The sequence below is a fragment of the Dermacentor variabilis genome, chromosome 11, assembly GCF_050947875.1.
Source record: "Dermacentor variabilis isolate Ectoservices chromosome 11, ASM5094787v1, whole genome shotgun sequence".
In the NCBI taxonomy this organism is placed as follows: domain Eukaryota; kingdom Metazoa; phylum Arthropoda; class Arachnida; order Ixodida; family Ixodidae; genus Dermacentor; species Dermacentor variabilis.
Genome location: NC_134578.1, coordinates 33,951,441 through 33,963,574, shown reverse-complemented (window position 1 = coordinate 33,963,574; position 12,134 = coordinate 33,951,441). Strand labels below are relative to the sequence as shown.

At 45.9% G+C, this 12,134-nt stretch overlaps 1 protein-coding gene across 2 annotated transcripts in view; it reads left to right on the top strand.

The window, feature by feature from the left end:
• The window catches only part of LOC142564963 (T-complex protein 11-like protein 1), a 32,977-nt gene extending 21,317 nt beyond the window's left edge, over positions 1-11,660 (top strand). For both annotated transcript variants that reach the window (XM_075676186.1, XM_075676184.1), the window contains 3 exons: positions 1,457-1,641; positions 2,358-2,530; positions 8,066-11,660. In XM_075676186.1, the coding sequence (XP_075532301.1) occupies positions 1,457-1,641; positions 2,358-2,530; positions 8,066-8,262 (555 nt within the window). In that variant the 3' untranslated portion in view covers positions 8,263-11,660. The remainder of the gene's footprint in view (positions 1-1,456; positions 1,642-2,357; positions 2,531-8,065) is intronic.
• Positions 11,661-12,134: the final 474 nt, after the last annotated feature.

Below are 12,134 nucleotides of genomic sequence, written 5' to 3'. Positions count from 1 at the left end.
CGGTAGGACGACGTGCCCGCACAAGGCAGACTCGTCGAAGGCGGTCTGCATGAAGTGTGGCGGCAAACACCTGGCCGTGACGTGTCGCGTGCAGATGGGGCAGCCGGAGGTCTGCTGCAACGAGTGCAGGAAGGCCGGCCGCGAGGCGTCCCATCCCGCGGGGTATCCCGAGTGCCCCATCCGCATGGAGCGGGTGGCTCGCCTGAGGGCCCGCACCAACTACGGCCCCCCGCGATAGAGCGGCGCGGGCGGCCGCGTGAGGGGGGGAGCCGGGGCCCCGGGGGAGCGGATGGGGCCGGCGGCGCAATTCGGATTTGTCAACTGACGCTCGACCACGTCCACCGAGCGACGGCTCTGCTGACCGAGCACATGGCGCGTGAGGGTTGCGTGTTGGCGGCCGTGATGGATCCGTACACGCAGCGGGGTCAGCTCCCGAAGCTTCCACCGCACTGCCAGGCGTACGCGGCGGCCGACGGCCCGCTGTGTGTGATCGTCGCGCGCCGGCCGCCTTTCGACGTGTTCCCGACACACGTGTTGAGACTGGTGGTCGCGGTGGAATGCTCGTCGCGAGAGTTCGCGATCACGGTCGTGGCCGCGTACGCGCCGCCCCACAGGACGATGGACGACGTTTTTGAACACCTAGCTCACGCCATTGACAGATGTCGCACGCCCGACATTCTGGTCATGGGTGACTTCAACGCGCACAGCGTCCTGTGGGGCCCTCGCGAGGGAGACGACAGGGGCACTCGGCTGATAGAGTTCGCGGCGGCCGCGGGACTGGTGGTCCTTAACGACGCGTCCTCGCCCCCGACGTACGTCACCAAGTACGTCGATAGTTGGATCGACGTAACCCTCGCGTCGCCGACGCTCGTGCGGCGCGGCTGCACGTGGCGCGTTTCCGAAGAGGAGTTCGTCTTCAGTGGAGCCGTTATATATGGGCCATTTCACTTCAAAGCTGACTTCACGCCCTCATGCGTTGAAACCATAGGTCAGCATACTGACCCACAAGTACATTGATTCATGCTCGCTTCACCGGCATAAGATAGAGCGTCAATTAGTGTCGAAGGGTGCGAGTGGACATAAGCACCAACAGGAGTGAGTGCCAGTTAACGTCAGCATGAACGCATGCCAGTGACAGTGATATTTAGTGGATGTCGATTAAGTGTCTGTTGGTACGTATTGGAGTGAGTGCTTGTTGGTGGGAGCGGACTTGAGTGTGAGTGTAAGTAGGTGCCGGGGGGGTGGTGTGCATGGAAGTGACTATGGATGTGAGGGAGCTCTGGTGAGTATGAGTGGGTGGCACTAGGAACGCGAGTGACTGCTGACGAGTGTGAGTGTACACGAGCACGAGTGAGTGGTGCACATATCCTGTGAACACATTGGTGAGTGAGTGTCCGCCAGTTCTGCCGTCCTGTGGTTCAAGCCCTTTCTCTCTTGTTCTTTTATTTGCAAAAAGACCTTGCGGCTAGACGAGGCCCGCTACAGAGGGCTGAAGGACAAGGTGCACCTGGCTGCCCTGGTGGCCAGCATCCTGAGCATCACCTACCGACTAGGGGGCGCCGTGCTGCAGGGCATCTCCGACTTCAAGGATGACCTCAAGAGTCACACACAGCTTCTCCTTGAAGGCTCTGCCAACTGCAGGCATGTATAATTTGGTGTTGTAAATCCTTTCTGCGGGGCATACGGGTCATGGTTGTTGCCATACTGAAGGTGCATAAAAAGGTGCAGTTGCTGGCTGACAATTCAGACGCCTGTAATCCAGATGCGCTCCATTATTGAGACACTGTCCCTCGTCCCTTAGGCATAATGTATAAGGAGAATCGCTAGTTCAGCAGCATTCTATAACTCGCCGTTCAGTATTTTAGACTTTGCCTGCTTGACCGTAAAATAATTTGGTCATCGAGACAAGCAGAAAGTGGGATGCTTTCGTTTGGTACGTTGCCAGCACTTCCTTCAAACCAAAAGTAGTGAAGGCTAGTTTCCATCCTTGCCTGGCCATTCTGTTTGAATGATTAGTGGTGAGTGTATGTGTGGGGTTCCAGATTAGATTTCATTAAATTTCAAAACTCTCCGTATTCCGAGAGTATTGATGCAGTTTTACTGTGAGACTATACAGTTATACATGTAGTCTCATCGCACATACCAAAGTTATTGCTTGTGCTTGCGTACGTGCAATCTGATCAGACAAGTCTCTTTCACTACAGAATCAGTGAGAACATTCGAGACAACTTCAAATACAGAAGGGGTTTCTTGCATAGAATGATAACCGATAGTTCGGTTAAACGCAGTCACTAGCAAAAAGTAAAACAATCTACGAGTGACAGTATGCCTTTACACAACCCTCTTTTCCTATGCAGTGAAGAGGAGCTGAGGGAGACCCTCAAAAGTGTGGCCAGTCAGGTTATCAAAGAAGTGCAGGAGTGCTTGCAGAAGCACGGCTTCAACCAGCTCCAAATCAGCCAGGAGCGTGTGCTCTACGACCAGATTGTCGTCATGACCTCCCCTGAGCACCATGTCCGGAAACTGCTCTGTGAGTTCCTTGCATGTGGCTTCATTACCCAACACTGTTTCCCACACGGCAGCCTTTCTTTCCTTTGCACAGTAAAGCTGTCAAGGATAGCTTCGCAACACAACCTGTGTCAAAGTCCAAAATTTCTTGCTTTCAAACCTAGTTGTAAATGGATATAAAATGAAAGCTACCTTGCACACACCTCACTTGAATAAACAACACCTCCTTTGCACATGTTCTTTTAGTCAGCAATCCACAATTTTTCTCTCTCACGTTATGTTTTACCGGCTCCACATTGAAGGTCATTTTGGGGTTTGTGCAGCTGCGATTGTGACGGGCAGCCAGCAATACAGCCTGTGTTGGAGCCCCAAAGTCGCCATATGACCAGGGCATCAATGAGAATGTGCAGGAGGCTAATCACTAAGAACAGCCAGGGGGGAGGCGTCCCCCCCCCTACCCCCACGAGTGCAACTACCAGAGTTCTGTTGCCCACATCATTCGAGGTTTCTTTTGAGCTACTTTTTCACTTAAAATTGTATTGTGACTAAAAGCTCACTCTGTCATTGCCAATGTGACATGCACAGCTTTTAATTCATACCTTCACTTTATTTCTGCAAGTACATGTACTGGCATTAAGAGGACAAGCGCATTAAAAGCACCAGTGATGGCTATCTCATCCATGTTTTCTCACTTCAACATTTTTTTTTAGTTTTCACTGGCAACACCATGCACAAACACAATATATTTACATGTATACATAGGGCAATGTCTATTATATTTTTTAAAAAGAAGGAGGTAGCTAACTAACAATTATTTCTAATGGTATGCATAGCAAATGCCTAGAGAATGTATATGTTGCTGTATTGTCAGCTCACTTGAAATTGCTTTGAGTGCTTTTTTGATTCTGAAAAAAACCTGCAGACTTCAGTGACCACTTCTGCAGTGTCTTTTATCAACAGCATTTGAAATGATACGTGTCTCAGTATTGCTTCTCTGTCCAATAGTCGGTGCATGCTAACGACTCATGAAAAAAAAGAACTCTTCTAATTATTTACAACACTTATTAGGGATGGAAACATCGCTACTTGCATGCAGAGGTCATATATATATATATATATATATATATATATATATATATATACATATATATATATATATAGTTCACTCAGTAACCGAAAAGAGGCCAAGCCGGATTCACTTGAAATGAAAATGAATAGCATTCATATGCAGTAGCGTTCATGCTTCGGCTCACAGTAAAAAAGAAGGAACGGTTTTGCTGGAAAGGCGAAGTCGTGTTAGTGATGGTGAAGTATAAGACAATTACATGAAAGAAAATTCTTACCGTATAAATCCTTGTAAGGGCCGCACTAAAAAGAAATCCAACCGAGAAGCAATTGCGGATTTTCTGATTCCGATCACGCTCAACAGGAAATTTTTGTGTGTAGCATACTTTTATGCGTCGCTACCAGATGGCAAGAGGAGGCGATGGCAGAGGTTTACAGGGGATTTCATACATGTGGCTGGATAAATTAGGTTAAATTGCCCAGTCTCATTTAAGGCTCGTCAAAATCATGATAAGAAAGTGCGGCCCTTACAAGAGTCTATAGATCAGTTATATGGGCCATATAAATTGTAGTAAACATTCACTTACCTGTAAATGTCTCACGGGATGACTACGAGTACTCGCTGTCGCAACACTGGCATCATGAAAAACTCCAGCAGCAGGGGTGAACGGTTCGTACAGCCACGATAGTCGCCGCGACTCCGCAATTTAGATTCATCATCATCATCTGCCTATTTTTTATGTTCACTACAGGATGGCCTCTGTCATCGATTTCCAATTACCACTCTCTCTGAACTTAGACTATGAAGTCAGCGGCCATCACTGCTCGCCCTTTGTCATTGCACTCACCACTGATTACCAACAATTAGTTATGGCACTCGGGACGCGTAAGTGTCAGCCGTAAACAGTCATTCGCAGCTATGACTGGGATTGAGGAAAAGGCACGCACTCTCCTTCCCAAGCGTGCTTTTGATCACGTGGCCTCCAACTAACCCGAGTATTGAGCGCATGGGAAAATAATTACCATCAAGCCTCCATCCATTTCGGCTCACGGTTGCATGCTTTTGTCGCACCTACGATATGTGGGTCGCTCATTCATATGGCTTTTGGACTTTATACGGAACATCATGGCGACAACAAGAAATAGAAAACGTGCATCAAGCTCGCTTCTACTGTGGCGGCGGATGTGGCAGTGTGAGCGCAAACATGGCATGAGCACCAACGACAAAACTAGCAGTGGGCACATTGCTTATCGGTACTTCACCAGAATCCGTCTGATGCTGAGAAGGAAACTTATTTTCCACCGTATAAGCACCAGCGGAAACATAACGCTAGCCACGTGGTGAGACAGTGCATGCGAAGGGACCAGCCATCTCAGATTGCAAGCTTGAACCCAGCACAGATTACTTCCAAAATCCAAAATAAAGCATGCAACCCGTGTATGTAGTACTCTTCAGGCCACAGACAGCCAAGCACAGTCATGCGCAAACTTATAGAAAACGAGTGCTTAACTGTTTGATTCGGCGAAAGTGACTCATTTGGAAAATTATTCGCTCTCGTTCTAATGGAGGGGTGCGCCTTCATGAACGTTGCGTGGCAATAAGTCTTGATAGAAGAAAGAAGTTGGGAGTTACTGCATAGCTCTGACCTATTCTGTACTAGGGCACCAGTTTTACAGAGTGTACCTTCTACAGTAAGGCACACATGAGGTATTCAGTTGGCAAAAGTTATCAGGCGCGAATACGAGGCGTGGAGGCAGTGAGGCAAGCTTCAAGCAAACCACCTGGCTTAGAAAACAATGTGAAAAGTTATACAAAGCTACGAAAAGGGGGTACATAACAGCGCAAGCAGGGTGAGGCCTTTTGGTTAGGCAAAGACGTTTGGTTGTGCTATTTTATAAAACTCCCTAGTCAATGCTGTGCATTTTCCTTATTAATTTTGATTCGTCATATGCTGTATCAGCTGGTCAATAATGCAGTCCACACTGTTCTTGCTTGCTCTCGTGTCCCTCCACGCTTTTGAGATATCGCTGTGTCTTATTATTTATTGGTTTATTTGTTAATATGTGTTGTGCCATACTGCATGCCTTCATCAAGGCAACAGGCACTCCCCCTTCCCTCCCTCATTCTTCTGAAGTGCTTGCCCTTGTGACAACTGGCAAAGTTCCTCGAAACTGCCAGCCCCTTTCCTTGGGTCGAACTGAGGAGCTCGGGGGCACAGAGCACCTCGACGAATCTACTGGCAGTCTTCAAAGTTCTACAGAACTACTGTCCCCTTGCGGTGGAGACCGGTGGCAGGCGGCTTGGGCATCTTCCGCGACGAAAGAGGAAGGTGACACGGTTGACGTCAGCACCGGTCTCGCTTCGTTGCTGCCAAAGGGGATTTAAGGCAGATCTGGCCCATTGTTAGAGAGAGAGTCGCCCTAGTCATCCCGTCAGTCTGGTGCACTCCTTGGCACTGCTACTTGTATGTTATTACCTACTATATGTACATATTGTACAAAGCTTTTTGTCTCCTGTTCGTCTGCTCCAAGACTCCATCTCTCGTCCCCGTCCCCGAGTCGCAATATATGGTTGTTTATTTGTGCGCTTGGTAATTTATTACCCTATAATACTTTATTCTGCCGCCAGGAAATAAATGAAACCAATGACACAAGGCATCCTTGACAAGCAATTAAACTATTGCGTTGCGGAGTCACGTTCCTTCATGCTAATAATTCTAGTCAGAAGTTGGGTCCAGAAATTGTATTATTGTGTAATTTTTATAAATGTTATGTCTTATCTTCTCAAATGACCTTTCGTAAGGAAAAGAGGTCTTGATTGTATCTATGAGCATTAAAACTTTCAGAAGACGTACGTGGCTTCTATCATTGATGTGTATTTGTGCGACCTGATACGCACAAAATGCAAATATCTTCGTAACGCGTTTCACTGAATCCGCCTGTCGTATGGTTCGTCTGAGAGACACCAGTCTCTTGGTGGTGCGAGGGGATTCGGGCTGTGAAGTTGAACTGTCTCCTACCATGAGGTCTTGTGACTACTCATATACACCGTCACTTCGGTAAACAATTCTTCGAAGTCACACGAAGCTGACCTCGAATGCAGGAGTGAAGGAATGCAGCTGTTATTAAAGGTAATACATATATGTATATATATTTACTTATTTATTTATGTATGGGTGGGATTCGGAAAGTTGATCGGGCCCCAGCCCTCCTCAAAAAATGAAAACTTTCCGCCTATGACAGCCAGCATGTAGTAGTACCTTAGTACTACTAATAGTTATACTAATACCTAGTGCCTAGTACTGATAGTAGTACCTAATATTCGAATAGTATCTAGTACTTTCTAAGGGTATGAAAACTTTCTTATACCTCTTCGCCTTCTTTGATGTGTCAGTTGATTCGCATACGTCTGGGAAGGATTTTTTCCACTCTTGATGCTTTTGTGTATCGTCAAGATTTACGAAGGACAGTTGGGAAGTTCTGCAACTTGTGAATGAAGAAAACTACCTAAAGTTTGAAAAAGAAAAATTAACATTCTACATATAATAATTACCTAATAAGATATAAAGAGCATAGTGGCAACTTTCCTCCTTCCTGCTCAACAGAAATTTCCTCTTAACTGATGCAGCGCCCATAGCAATGCCCTGACTGCTGCATCTTTCTTTTTTTTATTCTTTTCGTGGTGCACTTATGGTAACACTTCAAGGTTGGTGTCTTGCAAAGGATGCTGGAGAGTAGCAAAGGAACTTGTCACTCGAGACATGCCATAAATATCGTTTTTTTTTTTCTATCTAAAAGTTTCTGTAGAGAGTGAGTGATTTTATCCGATGTTATAGGGTCCCTGCTGTTATGCTGCAAAATGATGTTTGGCTTGTGCATTCATGGCAACATTGTTTACCAATACAAATGTTTTCTTACAGTGTTAGTGTTGCTGTGCCCATTTAAACGACACAGTACACACCACGACATGGTACAATGTGCTATGTCCTGTGTCCTGGTATTTTATTGTATATTTGTGCTGTCTATTTGCCACATGACAAGAGGCGATGTTTGCATGTTCTCCTATATTGAGTGAATTGTCTTCCTACTCGGATGCTTGAATTTGCCTTATTACTGCACATAAATGCTCTGTGACACGATGCCCTGGTGCTGTTTTTCTTGTAGCTTGCCCATCCTATTACAGCTACCTGTAGCGGGCAACAGGGAAACATAAGCTTGGTGACGAATGTTTGTATTGGAGAAACTGTGCCAAAGTAGACAAGGAATAACTAACAGCTACTAGGCCAGTTTAATGAAAACAAAAAAAAGCTGCTTTATCTTTTATGCAGCTCACTTGAGCATACCTTGTGTATCTCGCAGAAGTATCTGTAAAACGCCCACAAACTATGCAGAATGATCCATACGAAAGGTCCCATACAAAACCCTAGTACCTTACAGAAAGCATCCGTAGGTCACATGCACTTCTGAGTGAGCTCTGCCGATCCATTTGCAGTGATGCGTGTCCTGGACTTCATCAAAGCGGCAATCTCCTCCGGGTCGGTGCGGCCCACCCAGATTCCTCCGGGGCTGTCGGCTCTCGAGAAAGAGCTGACGACCATCACGGGTCAGTTCCTCAGGCTTGTCACGCACAACAGGGCGGTGTTTGGAGAGACATACGGCGACATTGTCGCGGAGCTCAGGAAGGCCTAGACAGCCTGGGACCGGTTTGCCACGATTGGGAGACGCGTGACAAGTGTGACTGGGAGATGTGGGACGAGTGTGACTGGGAGACGTGTGACGAGTGTGATCAAGAGGCACTTGTTTTCTTTTTTTCTCAGTGGGGGTGGGGAAGTGTTATTCCCTTTCACTGAGTATGTGCAGTTTGGCCCTCTACTATTGCCTGTGGGACAGTGCCTGAAACACCCGGCGAAAGGTTTGTCAAATTGCGAAGTGCACGCTATCTTGGTGACACTTGTTGCGAACTGAAGGACAGTGTGAAGTATGATAGACAGTCGTGGGCTGGGCAGTGTAGCAAGCTGCAAGGCAGCTTGTGTGTGCACTGCAGCCTGCAATATGAGTGACATGATTGGACAGCACAGCGAGTCCCTGAATCCGGTGGCCCCAAGTGGCAATGATCTTGCCGCATACAATTAAAGGGGCGAGTTGGTCCTAATGTGTGTGCTTGTAAGTTTAATCTCTTCTGCAAATGAGTTTGTGTAATGCCTTATAATGAAATGTTTATAATATAACATATAATATTTCAGGAAGGTGTTCAATGTTTAGTAGTGATCTTTTCGATGTCATTTGGAAACAAGTACCATGACCAACTGCCTATGCATACTTGTGCTGTAGCAATGCTTACTTCTTATGGTTTCATATCTTCGCTTGCATTAAAGTGTTTCTATTCTTCTTCCCCCAAATGTTGTTTTGTACCAATAAATGTAGACAAATTAAGAGTGCAGATGTTGTGTGATCTTTCGCATTAGTGGTGCAACTTTTACACCTTATAGTAGTACGGTGTTCACATGCTGTTCGCACTCCCTTTGCAGGTGATCGTTTGCAAATGTTCTATAGGTAAGGTGTGTGCTTGTGAGCATTCTGGGTAAATTATTTCTGTATTTGCGTGAATATAATGTGGCTAGAAATTTAACATTAGAGCCGAGTCTTCTTTTTTTCTGTCTGTGCTTAAGAATGATCCAAGTTTTTACGTTTAAAACAGCAAGTGACGCTGCATATACAATTGCTGCAGCCAAGGGCTTAGCAAAATGAAAGAAGCATGGGCAGGTATTCGCATAATTAATGGCTGTGAGCACTTAAACTAACTTGCTTCAGCCATAACCTGCAAACGCTGCAGACTGAGTTGGCTCCCTTGTCAGCCTCACTATGGCTGCCACTGTTGTGCTCTGTGTTTCAGCCGTTCTGCCATCTTGCCATTATTGCACCATGTGGCACAACATTGCATCCTGGGCTGTACAAGGAAGCCAGTGACAAAATGCATGATGGTTAGGGCTGGCTTGTTGCCAGATAGCTTAGGTGTTTGATGGTCACACCCATCAAATGCTAAAACGAAGGAAATTGATGTACATTTGCTGCATTGTTCAGAATCTTGCGCAATGTGCACATCTAAGCTTAAAAAAACACAGACACCATAAGGAAGCTGGGTTATACTTGTGCAAATACTGTACTAATTTCTCTATATTATAAGCTGTGTAAAATAGTTGGCACTAAATGTATGTGCTGCTTCACATCCACACTCATCTTTACCCCAAACATCGACTTTGTTCACTGGTTATCAACACTGCCTGACAAGGTTGCTAAGCAACCTGACCACCTCTCAGCACATAGCCTTGGGTTGCTTGTTGACTTTACGGGCATGCAGTGGCCAGAAAGAAAAAAAAGAAAGTCTCAGAATCGTGCCCATAATTCACTCCGTTAAAGGCCCCTCGCCAGGCTATATAGCAAATTTTTGTTATGCTTTGGAAATTGTTAGGTGCCCTCTTAGGAGTGTTCTACCGCAAGAACAAACATTTCAAGTGCCACGAAGCCATGTTTTCAGGAGGCGAGCACCGCCACCAGCATAGACAACCCTCTGTGCTTGCCCTGTCTAGCCACCGCAAGCGAAATTCCTTTCCTGCTTTCTCCCATACCCGAGCTGGAGGATCGCGTGATAAATACGTCATAAATACGTCTGCCTTCTCTCTCTCTCTCTCTCTCTCGTTATTGCCAGGTGGTGCACTTCCAGTGACAGTTTCACACACGAGCTGTTGCGTCTGTCTCGTTCCGTACATCGGACGATTTTGCACATTCTGCAGTGGTATAAATCAGTGCCACAATCACGAGCACTGCGGCAGGTGTGAAGGGATGAAACAGCATTATTGCGGCGCTAGAACACAATAACAAATGACGGGGTGTTGTCTTCTGCACAAGCGACTGCATGACATGGGAACAAGCAGACGAAACAGAAGTGCATCTCGGTTGCTAGGGTACGAAGTAAAAGAAAAACACACAGACATTGTTTGTATGTTTTGTTATTTCTGTAAACTTCTCATTCGTCTATTGAAGCAACAGATTAAACAAATAACCGATGTTGCCTTGAATAATTCTCGAAGTTGCTTGTCACTATGAGTGACATCACAGCACTACCGCTACCATGTACGTAGGCGCACTTGCATGATTAACGTCGACGCTCCGGCTGGGAGCGCGTTGCCTACGAGGAGGAGGGCAAGCGGCGTTCGGTGTGAAATTCAAGTTCTTTTCATGGCGTGTAGGGCTGTAATAACTAGCAGACACGATCGTTAGCGTGCATTGTGTACACGGCGTTTGTCAGTTCAATATGGTCAGACCTGGTGAGGGGCCCTTTAAATACTTTGGTATAACATTCTGTGGACATCACTTTGCAGCTATAGTAGTACATAATAAAGTTACCTATGTGTCTCGTGGCCCTTGTAAATAAGATGACAGCTAAATATGTGTGCTTTAATATTCATGTTTTATTTCTTGCACTGCAAATATTTCTGTATGCTCTTTGCTGCATGTTACTGGTCATTCTTGAGACAATGCTTGATTGCATTGACCATGTACTTAATCCTGATGAGTATAAAATGCACATAAAATGTGCATGCATATGTGCTTGCGTGCTAAAGCAAGCTTTAATAGAAAGTCATCTTTGTTTTTTGGTTTGTGGCATGCAAAGCTGCCTGCAGAATGAGAGTCATTGTGCTGTGGTGTAGCTATTGCAACATTTGTAGCAGTAGAACGACGCTTTCGTTATTCATCATTGGTGATGTGCTTCGAAGTCTACCGAGGTTAGTACCTGTTATCTTTGATGGCTGCGGGCACTGGCAAGCTTGCCAAAATGTGCGTTTTGTCCTGTGATGCTGCAAAACGAAACTGTAAAGAACTGGCTAAATCATTACCTCCAATTCATCACTGCTGGAAACGGCATTTGCAGTGTATCGAAGTGTGGTAGGCTTGAGGCGGCATCATTTGAGCTTTGGTCAGCGTAGCAATTTTTCGAGCCCGTCTCTGTCTCGTGTTATCTGGTACCGATTACTTGGCATTTATGCTTTCATCTAATAAAGTCTCTCTTGCACTTGTGTGAAACAGTTCCTGTGTGTTCGTGCCTTTTCTTATGAAATAATCGTTGTGTCATGGGTCCCACAGTGTAGTCATTAGATAACCTGCCTTAGACTTTCTTGTGTAGCCATATAATAGCATGTAAAATAACAAACCTGGGATGCAGCAGGATCAGCAGTGATGTCGGTTGAGGTGCTGATCGACCATATGATGCCCTAGAAATGTGTTAGCATTTCGCAAACCTCTTTACTCGAAGGATAAAATGTTCAAAAACATCTTTGTCACATTACCTCGTTGCTGCCGACATGCTTAGGCCAGAACTAAGTGGAATTATTCGACGGAAGCCTGTCCGTTTCGTGAAAGGGGATTAAAGAGAAGCACTCATGAAAAAAAAAAACAGACAAATCAACAGAAAACCTGACATCTCTTGACATGCTGTCTGCTGCCGTTATAGTGGAACTCTTGCATATTGAGATGGCACTGCAAATGATCAGTTTTGCATGTGG